Source organism: Salvelinus namaycush, chromosome 2 (genome assembly GCF_016432855.1).
Source record: "Salvelinus namaycush isolate Seneca chromosome 2, SaNama_1.0, whole genome shotgun sequence".
NCBI classification, from domain to species: domain Eukaryota; kingdom Metazoa; phylum Chordata; class Actinopteri; order Salmoniformes; family Salmonidae; genus Salvelinus; species Salvelinus namaycush.
This window is the reverse complement of record NC_052308.1, coordinates 44,849,645-44,875,733: the sequence shown is the minus strand read 5'-3', so window position 1 is coordinate 44,875,733 and position 26,089 is coordinate 44,849,645. Positions and strand designations below refer to the sequence as shown.

General features: G+C 42.8%; 1 protein-coding gene across 1 annotated transcript in view; it reads right to left on the bottom strand.

The window, feature by feature from the left end:
• Positions 1 to 5,200: 5,200 nt before the first annotated feature.
• LOC120021859 (voltage-dependent calcium channel subunit alpha-2/delta-2-like) overlaps positions 5,201 to 26,089 on the bottom strand; it is a 40,787-nt gene continuing 19,898 nt past the window's right edge. The window contains exons 11-37 of the mRNA XM_038965707.1: positions 25,623 to 25,733; positions 25,260 to 25,338; positions 24,889 to 24,938; positions 24,350 to 24,439; positions 20,386 to 20,451; positions 20,211 to 20,285; positions 20,052 to 20,126; positions 19,679 to 19,750; positions 18,602 to 18,673; positions 18,336 to 18,397; positions 18,046 to 18,122; positions 17,859 to 17,919; positions 17,598 to 17,695; positions 17,332 to 17,422; positions 17,159 to 17,221; positions 16,814 to 16,917; positions 15,304 to 15,402; positions 13,373 to 13,464; positions 13,205 to 13,252; positions 12,611 to 12,682; positions 12,105 to 12,257; positions 9,508 to 9,560; positions 6,666 to 6,721; positions 6,184 to 6,307; positions 5,895 to 6,004; positions 5,560 to 5,642; positions 5,201 to 5,296 (exon numbers count right to left, since the gene is read on the bottom strand). Coding sequence (XP_038821635.1) covers positions 5,201 to 5,296; positions 5,560 to 5,642; positions 5,895 to 6,004; positions 6,184 to 6,307; positions 6,666 to 6,721; positions 9,508 to 9,560; positions 12,105 to 12,257; positions 12,611 to 12,682; positions 13,205 to 13,252; positions 13,373 to 13,464; positions 15,304 to 15,402; positions 16,814 to 16,917; positions 17,159 to 17,221; positions 17,332 to 17,422; positions 17,598 to 17,695; positions 17,859 to 17,919; positions 18,046 to 18,122; positions 18,336 to 18,397; positions 18,602 to 18,673; positions 19,679 to 19,750; positions 20,052 to 20,126; positions 20,211 to 20,285; positions 20,386 to 20,451; positions 24,350 to 24,439; positions 24,889 to 24,938; positions 25,260 to 25,338; positions 25,623 to 25,733 — 2,232 coding nt within the window. The remainder of the gene's footprint in view (positions 5,297 to 5,559; positions 5,643 to 5,894; positions 6,005 to 6,183; positions 6,308 to 6,665; positions 6,722 to 9,507; positions 9,561 to 12,104; positions 12,258 to 12,610; positions 12,683 to 13,204; positions 13,253 to 13,372; positions 13,465 to 15,303; positions 15,403 to 16,813; positions 16,918 to 17,158; positions 17,222 to 17,331; positions 17,423 to 17,597; positions 17,696 to 17,858; positions 17,920 to 18,045; positions 18,123 to 18,335; positions 18,398 to 18,601; positions 18,674 to 19,678; positions 19,751 to 20,051; positions 20,127 to 20,210; positions 20,286 to 20,385; positions 20,452 to 24,349; positions 24,440 to 24,888; positions 24,939 to 25,259; positions 25,339 to 25,622; positions 25,734 to 26,089) is intronic.

Below are 26,089 nucleotides of genomic sequence, written 5' to 3'. Positions count from 1 at the left end.
CTACAAACCTGACTCAGTTACACCACCTCTGTCAGGAAGAATGGGCCAAAGTTCACGCCAACTTATTGTGGGAAGTTTATGGAAGGTTACCCAAAACGTTTGACCCATTAAACAATTTAAAGGCAATGCTACCAAATACTAATTGAGTGTATGCAAGCTTCTGACCCACTGGGAATGTGATGAAAGAAATAAAAGCTGAAATAAATATTTCTCTCTATTATTCTGACATTTCAGTCTTAAAATAAAGTGGTGATCCTAACTGACAGGGAATTTTTACTAGGAGTAAATGTCAGGAATTGTGAAAAACTGAGTTTAAATGTATATGTAAACTTCCGACTTCAACTGTATGTATGTATGTATGTATGTATGTATGTATGTATGTATGTATGTATGTATGTATGTATGTATGTATGTATGTATGTATGTATGTATGTATGTATGTATGTATGTATGTATGTATGTATGCACTGAGTATACAAAACATTAATGACACTTGCTCTTTCCATGACATAGACTGCCCAGGTGAATCCATGTGAAAGCTATCATCCCTTATTGATGTCAGTTATTACATCCACTTCAATCAGTGTAGATGAAGGGGAGGAGACAGATTAAAGAAGTCTTTTTAAGCCTCGAGACAGTTGAGACATGGATTGTGTATGTGTGCCATTCAGAGGGTGAATGGGCAAGACTAACTATTTAAGTGCCTTTGAATGGGTTCTGGTAGTAGGTGCCAGGCGCACCGGTTTTTGTCAACAACTGCAACGGTGCTGTGTTTTTCACGCTCAACAGTTTCCTGTGTGTATCAAGAATGGTCCACCACCCAAAGGACATCCAGCCAACTTGACACAACTGTGGGAAGCATTGGAGTCAACATGGACCAGCATAACTGTCAAACGCTTTCGACACCTTGCTGTTCTAAGGGAAAAGAGGAGGGGGTGCAACTTAATATTAGGAAGGTGTCCTTAATGTTTTGTACACTGTGTGTGTGTGTGTGTGTGTGTGTGTATAATATTTCAATTGTGTAGGTCAGTCATAAGTTACAGTACTATAAAACAGAAGTTATCAAATGTACTGCACACCACAATAGTATTAAATCAAAGGAACACAAATCACAAAGAGCTGAAGTGAAAAATATCAATAGCATTTAATCACCAAATATCATATATAAACATTTAGAGATACATTTTTTTCATGTAGCAGACAAAATGTTGTACAAAGTTGGCCTTCTTCCGTTGACTGCTTTGAGTCATCTGTACAAAACACGAGGTGACATGGACGACTGCGCACAAGGAGAGGAAACGCTGTCCCAAGCAAACAACAACAATAGCAGCAAACCAAACCAAAAGTACAGAAAGACATTAAACATTCATATTATTTCATAGCCTAATAAATAAAACGATAGGAAAGCTGTTACGGGCTTTTTTGAATAAACTGATTAAAATGCCCATCCCCCATATTTTTCAAAAACATTCAACGTTCTTTAAATTTTGCAATGAACAAACTGCCCACTGAGTTCATTCTCACAATCAATGCTATTACCTAATGTATAACCGGTAATATGAAGGATACTCAAAGGTCAATCAGAGGTCATCGACCAAAACCCCCACATGCCTATCAGATTCTCACAACACTCATAGTGTAAGGTAGCTCTGGTCCAGAACGCTGTTTGTCAGCGCTCTCAAAGCTGAATGACGCCCTGGACCAGAGCTAAGTGTAAGGTGGCACCCATTGGGAAATCCTCACGGAGTAGGAGAGTGCTTAGGCTACTCACGTTCACCTGTAAAGAAATGTCAAATACTTTTTATTACTAGTTTATACATCAATCTGGAAATGTTCCATAAAATCATGCAATAAGTATATCATAAATGAAACGTACCAAACTAAAACACTGACTTCAGAGTTAATAGCACACTGTATAAAGAGCAATAGTCCTCCTATAATGTGGACTGAGAGTTGTTTTCAATATTTAATTCCCCCAAATCAATCATGAAAAGCCCAGATAAAATGCTTGTCTTTAAAATGCCCATGGTCTGGGATGGGTACTGGGTTGAGATGTGCAGCTTCGATGTATACCATTTTTGTTTGTTAATTTACTTTTGTAAACACATTCTCGAAGAGACGATTATTTTTATGTTTTGTACAATCAGGTTTTTGTCTAGTCTGTCTTGAATAATATATAAATAAAAAAATGGTCCAAACTGAGTTTTCTTCAGTCTATTTAAAGGCTCTACATGATTGAGAATTGCAGAAAAACAGTTCAACTGTACTACTGCTAATACTGTATTCTAACAGTCATTGTAATTGAGTGACTCGTCATATCTGATTGGCTGATGGCAAGTCACTTCCTGGATGTCTCGTGTATACAGTGAGGTCAGTAGGAACGGTGATCTGGTATCTGGTATTCCTACAGAGAGTATGGAAATTCCCGTGGGTTGGAGGTCGCCCCCATAGAATTAGGAATTAGAATACTAGAATGGTTTAAAGGTCAGCCATTTTGGTCAGGGAGTTGGTCAACTATGGTCTGCCAGTGCTGTGATAAGATATTGTGTAAAATGTATCTGCACTGTATATTTGTTAGCTAGCTATCCAGACAGTTTTACTGCCAATATTCCATTCAAACAATGTAGTCAATCTACAGCCATACACTGGCTGAAATCAGTAGATGATAGGACTTAGACAAGTTGTAAATGCAACAAGTACTTATATTGTATCATATAATAGCACTCTCAGATTTCCAAGAAAGCTAAAATGTTGACATTTATGGTCTGGTTACATGTATTTTTGTGGCTATTTATAGAGAAAATGTGTATAAAACACACATACACTGTTTTTATGATTATATAACATATTTGGTTGAAAATAATTCTATTACACAATTTCTGATACATCACATGCCTTTGTTTTAATTTCCTGCATAAGTAAAATCAGGATTATGCCTTTCATTCCATTTAGACTGGTTTGGATTTCTCCCTGACCAATATGGCAGCCATTTTCACTCCATTCTGGAACTTCGAGGGTTAATGACATAACCGCCCTCTAGTAATTTAATAGGATCTCTATGGTCCCCTCACCCTCCCCAGATACGATATGAACATGTCATAAGCCATGTAAAAAAAAAAAAAATTACAGGAAATTTGCTGTAAAACTGCAACATTATCTCTCAGCCTCATGCCAAAATGTATAGAATAACAGGAAATTTGCTTTAAAAATGCAAAATTCTCTCAGCCTCATGGCAAAATGTGTAGAATTGCATGAGATACTGCGGTACACCACTGAACTACAGGGTAGAGGGAGATGACACTGAGCACTGGGGAAGCAGGCTATCTAGGCTGTCCTTTAGCCATGATCCGCTCTTGGTCACACGGTTGACTGCACCTTTTCACAAACAGACTGGTTCAGGCTGAACGATAGCTGTGCCTCTGTGTCCATGGGGAAATTACAAGGGAAAGTACTGTAACTGCACTCCAACTGTGCGCTGTTTCAATTGTGCTGTATCCCTAATACCTTGCAGTCTGAAATGTAATCCTAAACTACACCTATCTCCCTTCACCTCACACAGTCCACCTTAACATTTCCCATGGCCCACAAAATCCATTGAGGGCTGTCCTTTCAGTCAGTACTGTCCATAGAGTCGAGTGTGCCTTTCTCCAGGGCTGGAGCAGAAGTGTCTACTGTCCAGATCTGAGATCTAAAGTCCCGCTCATCCAATAGGAGTGCACCAAGGCACTGCTGGGTGGAACACCAGGCATGACATGAAAGAAAAAACATTTTACAAATATTTCATCAAAAAAAGTGTGTCAAAAATATTACTCCTTTTTCTATAACCCAAATGTGTTTCCTCATAAAGGCTTCCAGGGGCTATAAAGCTCTGCTTGGACTAGAAGGGAATATCAACAAAGGGAATCTGGGAGTGGCATCATCAAATGTTTACACTGAAAGCTGCCCATACATAAGCTACATTCTCCAGAAGTTAGCATACACAAATGCATGAGCTTTTCAGATCACATAGACAAATCATTGCACAAGATGCAAGGTAAAGCTTCAGTAGGTCATCTTCAACCATCCAAATGGAGTATAACATTTGACATATAGGCTATGCATGTTTGTTCATACATCTAATTCAATACATGTATTTGTCTTATATATATATATATATATATATACACAGTACCAGTCAAAAGTTTGGACACACCTAATCATTCCAGAGTTTTTCTTAATTTTTACTATTCTCTATATTGTAGAATAATAGTGAAGACATCAAAACTATGAAATTACACATATGGAATCATGTAGTAACCAAAAAAGTGTTAAACAAATCAAAATATATTTTATATTTGAGATTCTTCAAAGTAGCCACCTTTTGCCTCGAAGACAGCTTTGCACACTCTGGAATGCAAAACCCTGGAATGCAAAGCTGTCATCAAGGCAAAGGGTGGCTACTTTATTCTACAATGTAGAAAATAGTAAAAAAAGAAAAAACCCTGGAATGAGTAGGTGTCAACTTTTGACTGGTACTGTGTGTGTGTGTGTGTGTGTGTATATATATATATATATATATATATATATATATATATATATATATATATGAACAAAAATACATCTTTGGAATATATTTTACGCATGTGTATTTTTAAAATTTATATTTACTATATGTTCATGTAAAATTCACAAAAACGAAATGTACTGTATCAGTTGATAGCAACAGTCCACTGTACTTTTGTTACAATGTTTTTTTTTAAATCTCTCAATCATTTATTTGGCTTTTGGAAGCACTTTTAGAACATATTGAGCATTGATGCTAACTAACATCTAAGTCAATAAAATATTTGTCATAACATCCCTTTATCACACATTCAAATGGAGCGATTTTTTTTAAGGATATGGATGATTTAAAAAAAGTTCCATATCTCACACTTGGGGCAATTTACTGTCATCAAAATAAGAGAAACTCTCTTCTTTTCAAGTGGCCTGTCATATGAGACATGCAATGGCAATGCAGAGAGAGAGATGAATGGAAATCACACTAGAGAAAGGGAGAGGAAAGAGGAAGTTGGAATTATGAAAAAAAAATAACTGTTTTTGCAGAGGTCAAACCCCGACCAGAAGTGGATAAAGAAATGTTGAAGAACAAAGGGAAGAGTAAGAGAATGGATGTCAGGAGATAGTGGATGATGACTGTGGTAATGGTCTAGTCCAGGTGTCAGAGAGAGAGAAGAGTCAGGATCAGCTGGATAGAGAAAAGGATTCCTATTGAAGATTGTAGGGAATGGCCTCTCCCACACTCCGATGTGTTCTCCTAGAAGAGAGAAATAAAGAGAAGACGCAGACTGAGAGGACTAGAGAACAACCACCTATATAATATATATCAAAATAATAACAATAGGAAGTGATGCACAAGAGACCACGGATGTGTCCCAAATGGCACCCTATACCCTTTATAGGGCACTACTTTTGACCAGGGCCCATAGGACTCTGGTCAAAAGTAGGGCATTACTGTATATAAGGAAAAGGGTGCCAAGTGGGGACACAGTATGTCTGTGGTACTAGAGAACTCCTTACCCAGATGTTGTAATCCCAGCATTCGGTCGGGCCTCTCCGGTAGCGTGCAGAGTTCAACACCTCACAGGGATCCTCCTCCTGGACTGTTGGCCTGGGTTAAGGTCAGAGGGTCAACAAGGAAATTCAATGACACTTTAGGCCTATATAGAGTCTTCTATATGGATACGATAACAAGTGATTCACTTATTTACAAAATGTAGGCTACAGCTAGCTGTATTATCTAATAAGTCAATGCATTAGGTTTTTGTAACATGCAGGAGATCATGTCCCCGTTTGTGGACAGCCTTTGTGCAGATTTGTAGACGTTGCAATCCTGGTGGCCAAATGAAGGATACACTCTGTTTTGACCTGGGTCAGTCTCTCGATCTCACAGGAGCTACAGGGCAGTGTCTCAGCCACCACAAACAACAGGTTGGTGTTCTCTATCCTCTTAGCATGAAATAACCTACAACAGAGGAAAAGAGGTCACGTATTTGTACAAACATACACACACACACACACACACACACACACACACACACACACACACACACACACACACACACACACACACACACACACACACACACACACACACACACACACACACACACACACACACAAAACATGCATGCGTACACACACCTGGAGCAGTTCCCGCAGTCCTGCAGCACATTGTATGAGTTGGTGGTGTTGGTGAAGTAGAACTGGCTTTGGATGGTCACACAGCTGCTCTCCTTCTGGTCAAACCCATCTGCCAGAACATCACCTGCAACAAAGGAGGAATGAAACACACAGAAATGTTTTTTGTTTAGGGTATCTTGGCACTTTATTTGACAGTTATGAAATGAGAGGGGGATACAGGCAAGTGGGAGAAACAGTGTGAAAGGTGGACGCGGGGATTGAACCTTCGTCTACAGTGGGGAGCCAGCTTCATACATGTGACATGTACATGTTTATACGTAAAAACACATCGAGCTCCATTAATTTCCAACAAGACAGCCCTGGCAATGTGTTGTCCCGTGTACACCAACTACCTTCCCATAGCTTATGGAAACATATTCCCCTAACATGTCAGCTTGGAGAAAGGCACACATACAGCACAAGAAGAAGAAATGTGCACCAACCTGTGTAGAGCCAACTGTTGTAGGCCAGTCCATAGAGCAGCTGCTGGACTACAGACCTGATATAGATGAATCAGGCAACAACACACAGTGAGAGGGAAGCTGAGTCATAGTGTAATATCACAGTAATAGACAGGACATCTCTCTGACCTAAACCTGACTTAATACTTCATAAACCCATAAGTCTAAACCCTGCCTAGGGGGGGGGGGGGGGGGGGGTTCTACTACCAAGGATACTTTTGCTGTCTAACTTTGATTTATAAGAACCCTTGAAGTGTCCCAAAAATATATGAAAAGAATATTTGATTTAAAAAAATGGTTGCCTTACTGCTATTAGCCCATACAAACGCATTGAATAAGAGAGATCTGAGAGACATGAGAAAGATCAGGAAACTTAAAAAAAATAAAATATGTTTTACATGTATGTAACCCATATTGTTGCCAGTCTCCATTTCTACAGTGCCTTTGGAAAGTATTCCGACCCCTTTTGTTACGTTACAGCCTTATTCTGAAAGTTGATTAAATTGTTTTTTCCCCTCATCAATCTACACACAATACTCCGTAATGACAAAGCAAAAAAAAATGTTTTTCTAAATTTGAGCAACTTTGTTAAAAATAAAAAACTGAAATTATATATACATAAGTATTCCAGACCCTTTAGTCAGTACTTTGTTGAAGCACCTTTGGCAGCAGTTACAGCCTCGAGTCTTCTTGAGTATGACACTACAAGCTTGGCACATCTGTATTTGGGGAGTTTCTCCCATTTTTCTCTGCAGATGCTCTCAAGCTCTGTCAGGTTGGATGGGGGCATGTCGCTGCACAGCTATTTTCAGGTCTCTCCAGAGATCTTCAATCGGGTTCATGTCCGGGCTCTGGCTGGGCCACTCAAGGACATTCAGAGACTTGTCCGGAAGCCACTCCTGCGTTGTCTTGGCTGTGTGCTTAGGGTCATTTTCCTGTTGGAAGATCTGAGCCAGTCTGAGCGCTCTGGAGCAGGTTTTCATCAAGGATCTCTCTGTACTTTGCTCCGTTCATTTTTCCCTCGATCCTGCCTCGTCTCCCTGTCTCTGCCGCTGAAAAACATCCCCACAGCATGATGCTGCCACCACCGTGCTTCATCGTAGGGATGGTGCCAGGTATCCTCTAGACGTGACGCTTGGCATTCAGGCCAAAGAGTTCAATCTTGGTTTCATCAGAACAGAGAATCTTGTTTCTCATGGTGATAGTCCTTTAGGTGCCTTTTGGCAAACTCCAAGCGGGCTGTCATGTGCCTTTTACTGAGGGGTGGCTTCCGTCTGGCCACTCCACCATAAAGGCCTGATTGGTAGAGTGCTGCAGAGATGGTTATCCTTCTGGAAGGTTCTCCCACCTCCACAGAGTAACTCTGGAGCTCTGTCAGAGTGACCATCAGGTTCTTGGTCACCTCCCTGACCAATCCCTTCTCCCCCGATTGCTCAGTTTGGCCAGGCGGCCAGCTAGGAAGACGCTTGCCTCAGCACAATCCTGTCTCAAGCTCTACATACAATTCCTTCGACCTCATGCCTTGGTGTTTCCTCTGACATGCGATGACAACTGTGAGACCTTATATAGATAGGTGTGTGCCTTTCCAAATCACGATCAATCAATTGAACTTACCACAGGTGGACTCCAATCAACTTGTAGAAACATCTCAAGGATGATCAATGAAAACAGGATGCACCTGAGCTCAATTTCGAGTCCCATAGCAAAGGGTTTGAATATTTATGTAAATTAGGTATCTTTTTTTTTTTTTATTGTTAATACATTTGCACATTTAAAAAAAAAATCCCCCGCTTTGCCATTATGGATTATTGTATGTAGATTGATATCCATTTTAGAATAAGGGTGTAACGTAACAAAATGTGAGGGAAGGGGTCTGAATACTTTCCGAATGCACTGTATACTTCCATTCATTTTTTCAACTGGTACTGGGAGACCTTCAACAAGTCTTGTGAGGCCTGTGGGCATCCTAGAGCAAAACAACCGACATGTACGTGTTCGTGAGTCTCACCTTTCCACAGAGGCGTCATATTAGTGTGTAGCCCAAACTGTTCGGACACTACAGCCAGAAGTTAGCAGATCGGCTGTACTGACTTTAGACAAGTCCCAAGACGCTTGTGAGAGGAGAACACCATCATCACCATCGGGTTCGTGAGTCTCATCTTTCCATAGAGGGGTCATAATAGTTTGTAGACTACAGACGATTTTGTGAGAAGACTGATTTTTGTGGTGTCTCATGGTCTGATAAACACCGCTCTAGCTCTGTCACCTTTCACCGCAGATGTGGAAGTGCGAAATAGGCGGATGCGGTGGATGGAGACGCATCCAATGCCAAAAACATATCTCTAGCTTAAACTGACAGACTCTTATGGGGATTATTTTATTATCCTAATGAGATTTCTGCGGGGGCGGGGACATCGACCTTAGTGGGTTAACAGCCGAGACTAGACACGCTTAAAGTGGCAATCAACAACAACGTTTTGGTAAACAGCTGAGGGATGGAGCTGGAGAAATCGAACTACTCTCAAATTCAAACACGGAGCTATGGATGCAAGGACTGACCATGCATTAGATCAAAATTATATTCCTATTTTGAAGTTATACAGTACTCGTTTATTAATTATATTGTAAAACAAGGTTTTATTTTGGATTGTGATGGAGCAAGACAGTTGAACTATTTCTAAGTTATATTCTCCAAGAATCTATGGCTGTATCGTTAAGTTAAAAAATGTATGTACTAATCCCAGATCATCCCTTTAAAGGGTTACGTTTCATACATCTTGTTCTTTAGGTCATGTGATCTGTGCTAAAATAGAGAAAGCCTCACCATGCTGCCGCCGATGTCCACCAGGCCAGACTGAGCATGTCTGCGATGGAGGGCTAGACACAACACATTGGGGACCAGGATGGGAGGAGAAGAAGAGAAAACACAAGGAGAAGCCATTATTCACTGAAAGATTTAGAATAAGTCCCAAACGCCGTTCCCTATAGTGCACTACTTTTTACCAGAGCCTTATGAGGTTGAAGTTGATAGCCCCTTCCAGAAACAACCTTTATCCCCCCTACACTGTTAGAAAAAAAGGTGCTATCTAGAACCAAAAGGAGTTCTTTGGCCGTCCCCATAGAAAAACCCTTTTTGGTTCCAAGTACAACCGTTTTGGGTTCCATTTACAGCTCCTTCGGGTAGTATTCAGACCCCTTGAATTTTTCCACAGCCTTAATCTAAAATGGATTCAATTAAACGATTTCCTCAGCAATCTACACACTTCCCCCCCATAATGACGAAGCGAAAACAGGTTTAGAAATTGTAGCTAATTTATTAAAAATAAAAAACGTATTTACATAAGTATTCAGACCCTTTGATATGAGACTCAAAATGCATTCTATTTCCATTGATCATCCTTGAAATGTTTCTACAATTTGATTGGAGTCCACCTGTGGTAAATTCAATTGATTGGACATGATTTGGAAAGGCACACACCTGTCTATATAAGGTTCCACAGTTGAAAGTGCATGTCATGGCAAAACCCAAGCCATGTGGTTGAAGGAATTGTCCGTAGAGACAGGATTGTGTCCAGGCACAGATCTGGGGAAGGGTACCAAAAAATGCATGCAGCATTGAAGGTCCCCAAGAACACAGTGGCCTCCATCGTTTTTAAATGGAAGAAGTTTGGAACCACCAAGACTCTTTCTAGAGCTGGCCTCCCGGGGCCAAACTGAGCAACTGGGGGAGAAGGGCCTTGGTCCGGGAGGTGACCAAGAACCTGATGGTCACTCTGACAGAGCTCTAGAGTCCCTCTGTGGAGATTGGAGAACCTTCCAGAAGGACAATCATCTCTGCAGAACTCCGCCAATTAGGCCTTTATGGTAGAATGGCCAGACGGAAGCCACTCCTCAGTAAAAGGCACATGACAGCCCACTTGGAGTTTGGCAAAAGGCACCTAAAGACTCGCAGACCATGAGAAACAAGATTCTGATGAAACCAAGATTGAACTCTTTGGCCTGATTGCCAAGCGTCACGTCTGGAGGAAAACTGGCACCATCCCTACGGTGAAGCATGATGGTGGCAGCATCATGCTGTGGTGGTGTTTTTCAGCGGCAGGGACTGGGAGACTAGTCAGGATTGAGGCAAAGATGAACGGAGCAAATTACAGAGAGATCCTTGATGAAAACCTGCTCCAGAGCGCTCACAACTTCAGACTGGGTCGAAGGTTCACCTTCCAACAGGACAACAACCCTAAGCACACAGCCAAGACATTGTAGGAGTGACTTCGGGACAAGTCTCTGAATGTTCTTGAGTGGACCAGCCAGAGCCCAGACTTGAACCCGATCGAACATCTCTGGAGAAACCTGAAAATAGCTGTGCAGCAACGCTCCCCATCCAACCTGACAGAGCTTGAAAGGATCTGCAGAGAAGAATGGGAGAAACCCCCCAAATACAGGTGTGCCAAGCATGTAGCATCATACCCAAGAAGACTCGAGTCTTTATTCGCTGCCAAAGGTGCTACAACAAAGTACTGAGTAAAGGGTCTGAATACTTATGTAATGTGATATTTCAGTTTCTTACATTTTTATAAATTAGCAAAAATGTCTAAAAACAGTTTTTGCTTTGTCATTATGGGGTATTGTGTGTAGATTGATGAGGGGAAAAAACGATTTAATACATTTTAGAATAAGGCGGTAACTTAACAAAATGTGGAAAAAGTCAAGGGGTCTGAATACTTTCCGAAGGCACTGTAGAACCCTTTCTGTAGAGGGATCTACATGGGACCCAAAACGGTTCTACCTGGAACCAAAAAGTAGTTCTACCTGGAACCAAAAATATTTATTGTATGGGGCCAGCCGAAGAACCCTTTTAAAACCCTTTTTTCAAAGAGTTTCCCGCTAAGGTACTTGTGTAGATCTGTGTAGAGCTGCATCTTTACATTTTTTTTATTACATTTTTAGTCATTTAGCAGACGCTCCTATCCAGAGCGACTTACAGTAGAGTGCATACATTTTATTACATTTTTTACATACTGAGACAAGGATATCCCTACCGGCCAAACCCTCCTTAACCCGGACGACGCTATGCCAATTGTGCGTCGCCCCACGGACCTCCCGGTTGCAACAGAGCCTGGGCGCGAACCCAGAGACTCTGGTGGCGCAGCTAGCACTGCGATACAGTGCCCTAGACCACTGCGCCACCCGGGAGATCTTTGATAGGTGGCTAGGTGGAATAGTTAGTCATTTTCTCTGGGCCTGTATCCACCCGTAAAACGTCTCAGAGTAGGAATTGCAGATCTAGGATCAGAACTCCCTGTAAAATGCAAAACTGATCCTAGATCAGCACTCCTATTCTGAAACAGTTCACACATATGGACCCTGGAGATGAAATAAGGTAAGTAAGGTAAGGTAAGACTGCCCTGGTCCTTGAACTCTCACCACAAAGATGCCCCTGGGTGCTGCCCCTGTGTGGCTGCTGCTGACTGGCTCACATGCTGACTGGTACTGAAAGGACTGCCGGCGGGCATAGATGGAGTTGTTATACAGCGCGTGCATAAGATAGGGGTCCACATCACCAAAGAAAAGGCCCACCTAGAACAGAAAGATACTGGGATAACTGACAGGCAGGTAGAAAAGATCTTTGTCAGACCAACATCGCCATATCTTTAATACACAGATCTATCATACAATATATTTGATAACAATCAGTCTGTATTATTTGCACACTGAGCTATAGCAAAAAAACAAGGGTAAGGCTTTGTGACTGGTCTGCACCTATTAAAACTAATGGAGTCAAATAATACAGACTGAATGTTATAATATTAACATACAGCTACCAAAGAATCTCTCAATATCTTCGATAATCAAGTTTATTGTGCTATTTGACCATATAGAGATTGTGTAAGTTGACCTGATTGGTACCTACTGACGTTTACCCTCCATACCTTTTTCCAGTGATCCCTCTGGTTGGACATCACCAGGAAGCCCCCATCGTCAATCAGATAGCAGAGTAAGTCCTAGAGACAGGGAATTGGATTGGATTATTATATCACTACCGACAGGCACATACAGACTCTCACACTCTCTCTTATTCTCTCTGTCACACAGACCAGCACTGGACACACACACAAACAAATCACGCCACAATTCCCCAGACACTTGGTTGACATGAACTAGTCAAACTGTATGTGTGTGTGGGTTGTGTCTGGTTGTGTACTGTGACAGCAGTTTGTACAATTTTGGTATTTGGTATTTGTATTAGGATCCCCATTAGCTGTTGCAAAAGCAGCAGCTACTCTTCCTGGGGTAGGGCTATGTGATAGGACAGGGGTGTCAAACTCATTCCACGGAGGGCCTAGTGTCTGCAGGTTTTTGGTTTTTCCTTTCAATAAAGCCCTAGACAACCAGGTGTGGGGAGTTCCTAACTAATTAGTGATGTTAATTCATCAATCAAGTACAAGGGAGGAGCGAAAACCCGCAGACACTCGGCCCCCCGTGGAATGAGTTTGACACCTGTGTGATAGGAGATGAATTCTTACGTCAGTGTTGACTTCGCAGTCCATCTCACAACTTCTGGATGGCCCACACTGTACAAAGGAAATCAGAGTCATCATGACATAATAACGTTAGACTGGATCTGTTCAAGTCACTTGACAGCAGTCACATAGAGGACTGATCATTTTTTTACCCAGCCTTTCATACGGTACCTTTTGCGAGCCCTGACGACTGTCAGACACGTTGCTGGCCAAGATCTTGAACTTGTCTACCCATGCTTCCAAGTCTAGCTTCACCCCCACAACTGGTCAGCAGGAGAGTTCAAACAAAACCATGAGACCAGACCATGAAAGATAGAGATAACAGAAGAGTAAGAGATAGCCCACTAAAGGAGGAGGCCTTGCTCTGCTCCCGTTGCCAGTGAATTCATGATTCAGAAATCCGCAAAGTGTGGATAAATTCATTGTTTTATTGAAAGCGAACAGCCAAATTAGTTATTTTTGTCAAAGTACTATCGGTTGGGGCCTCCCGGGTGGCGCAGTGGTCTAAAGCACTGCATTGCTAGCTGTGCCACCAGAGATTCTGGGTTTGAGCCCAGGCTCGATTTGTCGTTCGAGCCCAAGCTCGCGGCCTGCACTGCACCCGGCCTGCCACAGGGGTCGCTAGTGCGCGATGAGACAAGGATATCCCTGCCGGGCCAAACCTTGGCGTAAAAATCAGCCTTACAATACAGGCAGTATGCCCGTGTATCATCTCCAATAAACGGCTTCAACCAGCCTTTGAATTCAGGGTTTGATTCCCACTCCTTTCTATATTTTTGAGTGTACAGTTTAGACTGAGACATGATGAGCTAACCAGCTAGATGTTTAGCTTATGTCACAGAGAGGCACACACACAGTGGACAAGGTGAGTAAGTGACTGAGGCTGTGTGAGTCAAATGTAGTGATTTATTTTTGTGCAGTGATTTATTTATGTTAGACAAAGAACATTTTACATACGCCCTGAATGTAAGCCAGGGCGGGATCAGCCAGCGGCGGCTTCCCGCATGCGCGATTCATTTGCAGTCTGGACTTGGAGGGGTGAACATCTCCTGCTCTGACTGCAGCTGGGAGGGACTGCTGCGCGAGGAATGGGCCGCCTGTGAGTGTTTTGGGACGGGGTGGGGCCCACGGCAGCACCCGCTGCTCATTGAGAAGAGTAAGAACGATATGTGCTTTCACGTCAGAGTCTCAAAGTCTCCAATAACACCAGAAAAAGTCGCTAGATTTGTCGCTAGTCACTTTTTTGACAATGTGTCACTAGAGGGGTCTGAATACTCGCTAAATATAGCGACAAAGTCGCTAAGTTGGCAACACTGGACCGAACACCAGCTTCCTCTAGCTGCCATCTCTTTTCCATTTTGTGTAACTAATTTTACCTGCGATATGCTCCATCAACTTTCGCACTAGCGCCGTCTCCCGCCCCCAAAAAATGAATCTGTGACATCAAGCTCCATATAAAGGCATATCGTGACGTTCCTTCGTAGCAGGGCCCTTCCCCACGAGGGCGCACATGCGTAGTTGTTACTCATCTCCGCTGCTGTGGCAGTCGCCTTCATAAAATAATTACATAAAATAATAGCAAATGTTTTAGATGGAAAAGTACACATTCCCTGACTCAAAACCGATAGTACTTTTGACAAAAATAGCTAGTTCGGCCATACGCTTTCAATAAAACAAAACAGTTGCCCACACTGGCAACGGATAAGAGAGAAGCCTGCATCCAGCAACGTCACGAGTAACATGACCCATTTTTCAGCTGTTTCAGTACAGCAGTACAGCAGCACTACAGGGGGGGGGGAGAGGGCAACATCCACTGAACTAGTTTCAATTTATGGAATCACTTGGGTGTTTTGGGATTTTGGGTGAACTTCTACTTTAAGAAGATGGAGCAGGACAAAGCAACCAGGATCTAAGGCCATTAGAGTTGCAAAATTCCAGTAACTTTCCCTAAATTCCCAGGTTTTCCAGAAATCCTGGTTGGAGGATTCCAGATTTCCTGGGAATTTGAGGAAAGTTCCTGGAATTTTGCAACGCTAGGGAACATTGACATTAAAAGATAACACCTCCTCCAATTACTTTATTCATAACCAAAACAGCTTTACCTGCCGGTTTCAGGTTCTTGCCTCCCAGGTTGACTTCCACGGCAGTGCTGACCAGGATTCCGATGGTGCCATTCTCCGAGGTCACCGGATCATCCATGGCTATGACAAAGTTTAACAGGGTCAAAGTTCATGCAAACAGAAAGCAGTGATTGATCTGTGTTAGCCTGACAGGTTAAAAACTAAATGTGTGAATCATGTATTTTCATGTTATATGAGTGAAATGTATTTAAATGCCTACAACCTGTTTGCTATCTAAAAACCTGTCTTTTATCTCCAAGGTCATATACACTACATGGTCAAAAGTATGTGGACACCTGCTCGTCGAACATCTCATTCCAAAATCATGGGCATTAATATGGAGTTGGTCCCGCCTTTGCTGCTATAACAGCCTCCACCTTCCTGGGAAGGCTTCCACTAGATGTTGGAACATTGCTGCAGGGATTTGCTTCCATTCAGCCACAGGAGCATTAGTGAGGTCGGGCACTGATGTTGGGCGATTAGGCCTGGCTCGCAGTCAGGTTTCCAATTCATCCCAAAGGTATTAGATGGGGTTGAGGTCAGGGCTCTGTGCAGACCAGTTATGTTCTTCCATACCGATGTCGACAAACCATTTCTGTATGGACATCGGTTTGTGCACACGGGCATTGTCATGCTAAAACATGAAAGGGCCTGCCCCCAAACTGTTGCCACAAAGTTGGAAGCACAGAATCCTCTAGAATGTCATTGTTTGCTGTAGCGTTAATATTTCCCTTCAATGGAACTAAGGGGGCTAGCCCAAACTAAGAAAAGCAGCCCCAGACCATTATTCCTCCTCCACCAAACTTTACAGCTGGAACTATGCATTCGGGCAGGTAGCATTCTCCTGGCATCTGACAAACCCAGATTAATCTGTCAGACTGCCAGATGAAGCGTGATTCATCACTCCAGAGAACGTGTTTCCACTGCTCCAGAGTCCAATGGCGGCGACCTTTACACCATTCCAGATGCATGGCATTGCGCATGGTGATCTTAGGCTTGTGTGCAGCTGCTCAGTCATGAAAACCCATTTCATGAAGCTCCCAACAGTTCTTGTGCTGACGTTGCTTCCAGAGGCAGTTTGGAACACTGTAATGAGTGTTGCAACCGGGCACAGACAATTTTTATGTGCTACTCGCTTCAGGACTCGGCGGTCCCGTTATGTGAGCTTGTGTGGCCTACCACCTCGCGGCTGAGCCGTTGTTGCTCCTAGACATTTCCACTTCACAATAACAGCATTTACAGTTTACCGAGGCAGCTCTAGCAGGGCAGACATTTTATGAACTGACTTGTTGGAAATGTGGCATCCTATGACGGTGCCACGTTGAAAGTCACTGAGCTCTTCAGTACGGGCCATTCTACTGCCATTGTTTGTCTATGGAGATTGCATGGCTGTGAGCTCAGATTTATACACCTGTCAGCCAAATTCACTAATTTGAAGGAGTTTCCTCATACTTTTAGCCATGTAGCATATATATCAGTGTGTGTTACTCACAGGCTCTGGGTGGAGCTCTGAACATATAGCCCTTGTTGTCAAGGCTGCGGCGGTAGTAGTTGGAGTTGAAGGGCTCAGGGTCCTCATCCCACGACTCAGCAGCCCTTGGAAGCACAAAACATTTCACATTCACGCAGTATTGGTTGAGTATTCAAGCAGTATTGCTTGAGAAATACATAAGTATTCAAGCAGTATTGCTTGAGCAATGCCTAAGTATTCAAGCATACTCACATTCAACTGCCATAATGCTCACAGACAGGAAAGGCATGCAATTATTAACAAACAAACAAACAGTACATTTTATTAGTCAGAGTGATATCTGTAACTGCTCAAAGACACACTCACGAGTTGGGGAAGACCCGGGTTACACCTCCGTCTGTGGCTGCAAATAATGCCAGGAAACCATACCTGAAGCAAAAAGTAATTTAGTTCACTCAGACGTTTCACATATTGTTATTATTCAAATGAATTAGTTTTAATATCAATGATATAGGTTATTATTTGTTGAGTTCACTCACGTTTGGATATCCTTGTTCTTCCACACTCTAGATGCTAGCTGCCAGATGATTCCAGAATCCAAGATCAGGTTGTGAATGAGGCCTTGATCACCTGTGAACACACACAGTTAATGTAACCCGTCAGTCTTTATAAAATATCATAGGTGAAAAATTTGCTTTTTGCACAATTCCATGTCATCTTCAGCAGTTCAAAGCTGGTGTAGTATGGTGAATGGCATGGCCCTAACCACTCTACAAACTCATTGACATAAAGAAGAGAAACTCACAGTCTTCAGATTCTGGTGTGATCTCCACCATGAGAGACAGGAAGTTCTCCAGGAACTGTGTGTTGTTGTCAGAGATGTGCAGACGCTTGCAGTATTCCCTAAAATAAGAATGGTTAGACAGAGATGAGATCACACACACACACACACACACACACACACACACACACACACACACACACACACACACACACACACACACACACACACACACACACACACACACACACACACACACACACACACACACACAGATCTCTGTACCTGGGAGCCAGGAACACGTGTCCCCCTGATTCAAAGGAGCTGGGCAGCAAAGATTGCAGATCTGCAACGGAGAGAAAAAGTTATCAACCGCCCATGTCATCGGGATCAGTGTCATCAAGCCGCACATAACGCCCTGGACCAGAGCTAAAGGGAGACAGCGGCTCTCTGGGTGGGCAGTGGTACTCACACTGGAGCTGCAGCATCACATCACTCAGGTCTGCCTGGATGTAGTATTCACTGTAGGGCGGCAGTACCAGGCCCAGACTACAAGTGGCAGCATCCCCAACAGAAAACAGAGGGAATTAATCAAAGTCTGAGGCTCAATAGAAGACACTACCGCCATTAAGCTGCTAGATATAGAGTCCGTCCACCTACACTCTCAACCCTGTCATCTTCAGCAGTTCATATCCTATTGCTATGGTTACCAGAACTAAACCTCTACCCTTCAACCCACACCTCCATCTCCTGCCTTCTCACCTGTAGTCTGTACCATTGATGGGTGTCCAGGTGTAACTCCGAACTCCCTCATCTATGTATCGCTGCAATGAAGGGGGAAAAGCCACATATTAAAATAGGTTTGCTCTCACGTAAGTGTGTTGATCAACCGTCCATGACCATGGCTGTTGGCTTACTGGGGTTGACAAAGTCATTACTGTGAATTAAGTATGTGAAGTAAAGTATACCTGATATATTGCCTAGGTGTGAAGTAATTAACAAATAAACACACACATACACACACTTGCCTCATCAATTGATTTTACAAGCGTCTTAATCTGCATGTCACCCGGTCTGCCATCAATCATATGTTTGCGGATCTGGAATGTAGAGATAGTATGTTACCTACGCAGTGTTCAGTGTTTAATTGCCATATTGTAATTACTTCGCCACCATGGCCTATTTATTGCCTTACCTCCCTTATCCTACCTCATTTGCACACACTGTATATAGAATTTTTCTACTGTATTATTGATTGTATGTTTGTTTATTCCATGTGTAACTCTGTGTTGCTGTATGTGTCGAACTGCTTTGCTTTATCTTGGCCAGGTCGCAGTTGTAAATGAGAACTTGTTCTCAACTAGCCTACCTGGTTAAATAAAGGTGAAATAAAAAAAAAAATATATATATGCTGTCGCATCTCCATGGTCTAACCCAAGAGCATGTTTTAGAACAGTAATCTCAGTAGGAAATATGCTAACATGATTGCCATTCCTAGCTAGATTTGTTTTTTTTTTTTTTTTTTTTTTTTTATCCCATTTTCTCCCCAATTTTCGTGGTATCCAATCGCTAGTAATTACTACCTTGTCTCATCGCTACAACTCCCGTACGGGCTCGGGAGAGACGAAGGTCGAAAGCCATGCGTCCTCCGAAGCACAACCCAACCAGCCGTACTGCTTCTTAACACAGCGCGCCGCCAACCCGGAAGCCAGCCGCACCAATGTGTCGGAGGAAACACCGTGTACCTGGCCCCCTTGGTTGGCGCGCACTGCGCCCGGCCCGCCACAGGAGTCGCTGGAGCGCGATGAGACAAGGATATCCCTACCGGCCAAACCCTCCCTACCCCGGACGACGCTATGCCAATTGTGCGTCGCCCCACGGACCTCCCGGTCGCGGCCGGCTGCGACAGAGCCTGGGCGCGAACCCAGAGACTCTGGTGGCGCAGTTAGCACTGCGATGCAGTGCCCTAGACCACTGCGCCACCCGGGAGGCGCTTCTTAAGTTCTTGCGTAAGAAGTGTTTTGTGAATCTGGGCCCAGGTGTTCTTAATGTTTTGTATACTCAGTGTATATAATTTATGGCACAGTGCATGTTATTATACTCACTTCCTGTTTGGAGCTGTCCTCCACCTCAGCATCCAGGAAGTCAAGTGTTACAGGCTCTGGTAGGTCGAGCAGCTGTTGCAGAAAAGCACCAGTCACATTAGGGATATCACATCATTCCCATGTTTTACAGTAACACATTCAGTTGAATACATCTCAGTTGTATTCTATGTTCAGTTTAATACATGCAGTGGCAGTCTTATCTTAGCTAATTGGAATGACATGCAATAAGCAGTACACACTAGGTTCTATATCTAACCTACATCCAACCACATTCACTTTGTATCAAATCGAAATGTACAATCTACAATCTATTTACAATGCTCCCTATAAACTGCACAGTGATCTTTCAGTGGGGGAATAAATTATACATAACCTTTGGGTGAAGGTTTGGATGCAGGAGAAGGTATCCATTTGGGTCGATGGCGTATATGTACCCATTGGCTCCAAGCTGCAAAGTTACGAAGCAGAGAATAAATTATTACTTGTGTGCATGCAAGCGTGTGTGAAGTAAGATATGATGCGGTATACTGACGTTGTATCGTGGTGTCAGCTTTTTGATTTCGTCCAGATGCACGTCCACCCCCATGACACCTAATATGAGCTGATTCTGTGGAGAAAATAACCAGTAAACGAAACCTCAAGAAATTGTGATTCATTAAAGAAAGATTGTCCATTAGGTCAACGTGAACTGTTTTAAATGACTGCACCTGTGAGTTTCCATCCACGGTGAGATTAAAAACAGGCATGGTTCCAGTAAAAACCAGTCCCAGACCCTATAAAGAAACAAGACAAACAGAAGAACAAAACGTTAAGTGTTTTCCCTAATAGTCCTCCCCCACACTACCAACAGAAGACATCATAATCCAGGCCTAGGCTTAATCTGTGTCTAGGAAACCGCCCCAATGTGTCTACATTGAGCAATGGCACCTCACTATATGATTACAGGAGATTGTAATGCTTATGGAACTTAGAAATTAGATGTGAATATATTATCATCCACCTTCAGAGCACTTGTAAGGGTCGATGCCGGAGATGAGAAGCAGGTACGGGGAGTCAAACATTTAATCGGGAACAGACATAGAACAAGACAGGAACAGCATTAGCACACGGGTAAACAAGGACGTATGACAATCAATGCAGAAGCAGGGAACAGAGCAGGGAACCAGACAGATATAGGGAAGGTAATGACAAAGGTGATTGAGTCCAGGTGAGTCCAATAATTGCTGATGCGCGTGATGGGGGGAAGGCAGGTGTGTGTAATGATGATGGCAGGAGTGCGCAATGCTGAGGAGCCTGGCGCCCTCGAGTACCAGGGGGGAACAGCGGAAGCAGGAGTGACAGCACTCAATGGTATGTCTCTGTCAGTGGACTATGTGTATATACTGTACGGTCAACTGCCCTTAGAACCGACTTCTCTGGTTTTAAACAGCCTATGTGGCATCAATATGAGTCAGAAACATGAATTGTCAAAATTGACTACAAGGTGTAAATAGGATAATTTTGGTCATGAATTCAGTCTCGTCCAAATTTGAGTTTGGTAAGTGACTGCGTCATTACTTACTTAAGGGTTTGGTTTGTATTATAATTATGTCAACATTTCATGCCCCCTTTTGCCTATTACCACATGGTGCCACCATATTTTAGTGGAAAAGACAGGGCAAGTTCGCTTTGCATGGCCCGTTGCCCTGGGTGGACGGAGAACTCTCCTTAGGAGGACCAATGGAATGGTCGAAACTGAGCAAACCCCACCCAACCGGGGCACTCAAAACCAGTGGTGTAAAGTACTTAAGGAAAAATAATTTAAAGTACTACTTAAGTCGTTTTTGGGGCAATCTGTACTTTACTATTTATATTTTTGACAACTTTTACTTTTAATGCACTACATTCCTAAAGAAACAAATGTAAAGTCGTGGCCAAAAGTTTTGAGAATGACACAAATATTAATTTCCACAAAGTTTTCTGCTTCAGTGTCTTTAGATATTTTTGTCAGATGTTACTATGGAATACTGAAGTATAATTACAAGCATTTCATAAGTGTCAAAGGCTTTTATTGACAATTACATGAAGTTGATGCAGAGTCAATTTTTGCAGTGTCGACCCTTCTTTTTCAAGACCTCTGCAATCCGCCCTGGCATGCTGTCAATTAACTTCTGGGCCACATCCTGACTGATGGCAGGCCATTCTTGCATAATCAATGCTTGGAGTTTGTCAGAATTTGTGGGCTTTTGTTTGTCCACCCGCCTCTTGAGGATTGACCACAAGTTCTCAATGGGATTAAGGTTGGGGAGTTTCCTGGCCATGGACCCAAAATATCGATGTTTTGTTCCCCGAGCCACTTAGTTATCACTTTTGCCTTATGGCAAGGTGCTCCATCATACTGGAAAAGGCATTGTTCGTCACCAAACTGTTCCTGGATGGTTGGGAGAAGTTGCTCTCGGAGGATGTGTTGGTACCATTCTTTATTCATGGCTGTGTTCTTAGGCAGAATTGTGAGTGAGCCCACTCCCTTGGCTGAGAAGCAGCCCCACACATGAATGGTCTCAGGATGCTTTACTGTTGGCATGACACAGGACTGATGGTAGCGCTCACCTTGTCTTCTCCGGACAAGCTTTTCTCCGGATGCCCCAAACAATCGGAAAGGGGATTCATCAGAGAAAATGACTTTACCCCAGTCCTCAGCAGTCCAATCCCTGTACCTTTTGCAGAATATCAGTCTGTCCCTGATGTTTTTCCTGGAGAGAAGTGGCTTCTTTGCTGCCCTTCTTGACACCAGGCCATCCTCCAAAAGTCTTCGCCTCACTGTGCGTGCAGATGTACTGGTGGTGCCCCGATCCCGCAGCTGAATCAACTTTAGGAGACGGTCCTGGCGCTTGCTGGACTTTCTTGGGCACCCTGAAGCCTTCTTCACAACAATTGAACCGCTCTCCTTGAAGTTCTTGATGATCTGATAAATGGTTGATTTAGGTGCAATCTTACTGGCAGCAATATCCTTGCCTTTGAAGCCATTTTTGTGCAAAGCAATAATGATGGCACGTGTTTCCTTGCAAGTAACCATGGTTGACAGAGGAAGAACAATGATTCCAAGCACCACCCTCCTTTTGAAGCTTCCAGTCTGTTATTCGAACTCAATCAGCATGACAGAGTGATCTTCAGCCTTGTCCTCGTCAACACTCACGCCTGTGTTAACGAGAGAATCACTGACATGATGTCAGCTGGTCCTTTTGTGGCAGGGCTGAAATGCAGTGGAAATGCTTTTTTGGGATTCAGTTCATTTGCATGGCAAAGAGGGACTTTGCAATTAATTGCAATTCATCTGATCACTCTTCATAACATTCTGGAGTATATGCAAATTGCCATCATACAAACTGAGGCAGCAGACTTTGTGAAAATTAATATTTGTGTCATTCTCAAAACTTTTGGCCACGACTGTACTTTTTTCTCCATATATTTTCCCTGACACCCAAAAGTACTTATTACATTTCAAATGCTTAGCAGGACAGGAAAATGGTCCAATTCACACACTAATCAAGAGCACATCCCTGGTCATGCCTACTGCCTCTAATCTGGTGATCTCACTAAACAAAAAGGCTTCATTTGTAAATGATGTCTGAGTGTGCCCCTGGCTATCCATAAATTTAAAAAAACAAGAAAATGGTCCCATCTGGTTTTCTTAATATAAAGAATGTGAAATGATTTCTACTTTTACTTTTACTTTTGATACATTTTATATTTTAGCAATGACATTTACTTTTTATATTTAAGTATATTTAAAACCTATTACTTTTAGACTTTTCCTCAAGTAGTATTTTGCTGTGTGACTTTCACTTTTACTTGAGTCATTTTCTATCAAGGTATCTTTACTTTTACTCATGTATAAAAATTGGGAAGCCTACTTTTTCCACCACTGCGCAAAACGAACTCGCCCACTGGAACCTCTTCCCCAGACAAGACGTGTGGTTAGTAGCTGCTCTAGAGAAAATGGGCTTCCAGAAAGTTGTTCAACAATCTTGGGCAGATGGCCAGGATATGGATTACATCCAACTAGTTTTTTATTGGGCTGTCAACCGTCAAACAGCTACATGTCATTATAGGCTACGCTGCTATGATACTAGGCTGTGATACTGTGGGCTAACTAGATAAATACATAGCCTCTCGCTTATGTGTAATGTCAGAGATAGATTTGCATAGCTATCGTTGAACCTGAAGGTTTTATCCCTGCTAGCTAACATTAGCTAGCTAGCTCATAACCAAGCAAACTTGATGACATGTTTGATGCATGTTGCCAGCTTGCTTTCAATGTTTCAACTCGAAATGGCTAGCTACTTTTCTTGTTTGTTTTGATTGACTGGCAAAGACAAACCCAAAGAAAGACCCACCTCAAACCACACCCCCAAGACAACTCGTGTTTGCCTTCAGTCATGGCCACTAGCATTTCTTAATGAGCATTGATAAAGAATTTGGCCAAAGCAGGAAGTGCAGTCGCTCTTTAAGTCCAATGTAGATGAATTAGCATGAGTGCCAGTCTGTTTGTGCTATCATGCCAACTCTTTGTCACTCAATGTCATACCAAACAGCGACTGACTGCAATGAAGTTGGCATGATAGCACAAACAGACAGGCATTCAGACTATAGATTAGGTATAGCTGAATGTTCTGAGCTAGGTGACCTCACCAAGGCATCCTGATAGACATTGGTCCACTGAACCTGCTTGGCACGGCTGCCTGCCAGGACCATGGGGCGGCCCAGCACATCCAGGTACTCCTGGTAACAACACACAGGAATAGCAAACAGTCAGGCATCAACTGTGTAGCAATACTGATGTTACACATTCTGTAGCTTGTGTCCCAAATGGCACTGTATTCCCGTTATAGTGCACTACTTTGAACACAGGGATATGGTTAAAAGTAGTGTACTATGTAGAAAATAGGGACGCACTCATGCTGATGTCACACAGGAAGCTGAAAAAAAATTCACATGATTATGTGCTGTTGCTGATGGAAAGATGCTCAGTAAAGTTTGTCCAACTTTATATCTTTGCCTGTCATCCAGCTGTAAGTGAAAAACACTTCACAGTAATAACCTCAGGGTAATAATATATACGCTACATTAGAGTCAGTCTCCGATAAACAACAACGATTCCAGGAAGCAGTGCCAGGAGGAGAACTGGCTGACCCAGGATCAGCTGTGTAAGAGGCACTAGACAAACCCACCTGGGTGTTAATCCTTATGGCACAGATGGAGCGGATCTCAAAATAGAAACCTAGAGCGAGAGCAGAGAGAGAGAGGGGGGGGGGGGGGAATAAAAAGAGAGATAGGATGAGAAACAGTGCTCACAATTATGGCACAGATGAGGGAGAGTAAAGATGGAGGTTGTGTATCAGGCGCTTATAAACTAGGCTAGGGGTTATAAACTGAAAGACTACAGTAACTTCTCTTAAGCAGACAAGTGTCATGTTTATGAGGGCACAAGGAAATGAAAACGGCCATTTTGTTACAACCCCCTACTGCATCTAGTTTTGGACAAGAGGGATCTTCACTGATGCTGGTTAGGAAAAATAGCCCCTGCACAGATCCCACTCACCTTTATTGGCACACGCTATCCATTGCAAGGGTGTGACATCATAGTTGTGCTGCCCCACAGAGAATGTAAAGACCCGCACCTTAGGAGAAAGAGAATTCAAAGAACCCATTCATCTTTATTCTGGGACATTAACACAGAGATACACGGCCAACTGTGATATCCATTGTGGTATCCTTTGACCAGAAATCCCATTTGGAAGATTCCTGTAATCAGGAGGAAATAAGCAGGAGGAATTTTTTAAACCCTAGTGACGCATTTATGGATTCCAAGAATGAAATCATCAATGAATAAGGAAAAATGAAGTTACCAATGAAATAGTGATTGAAATGTTTTGTGTGTGTGTTTAGTTTCTGAGAAACGGACCGTTTTGTTGGGCCAGTTGTACTGCTCAAAGATGTCCTGAGCTCGATCCTCTCCTCCATCAGTGAACAGCATGATTATTTTATTGCAGTGAGCTCGCGGGACATTGGTCTTCTAGAAAGAGAAACAGAAAGAGTGTATGTTAACATTAATCAAAACACAGCAAGTGAATGATTAATACAGACTGTAAGTGTGTGACGAATTAAGCAGGCAAGAGGGGAACAGTGTCTATGTCCCAAAGGGCACCCTATTTAAAAATAGGGATCTGGTAAAATGTAGTGCACTATATAGGGAATAAGATGAGCTGCTCCCCTAATATGGCTTTCACTATGATGCCCTACAAAGGCAAAGAGCAGTAACTACGCAAACAGTGAAACTGAGAAAAATGGCTTAAAGTGTATTCAAATTCAGCATGTTGTAGGAAGATATGTGATAATGCACTGATGTATTATCTTATTATGAAGTAATGT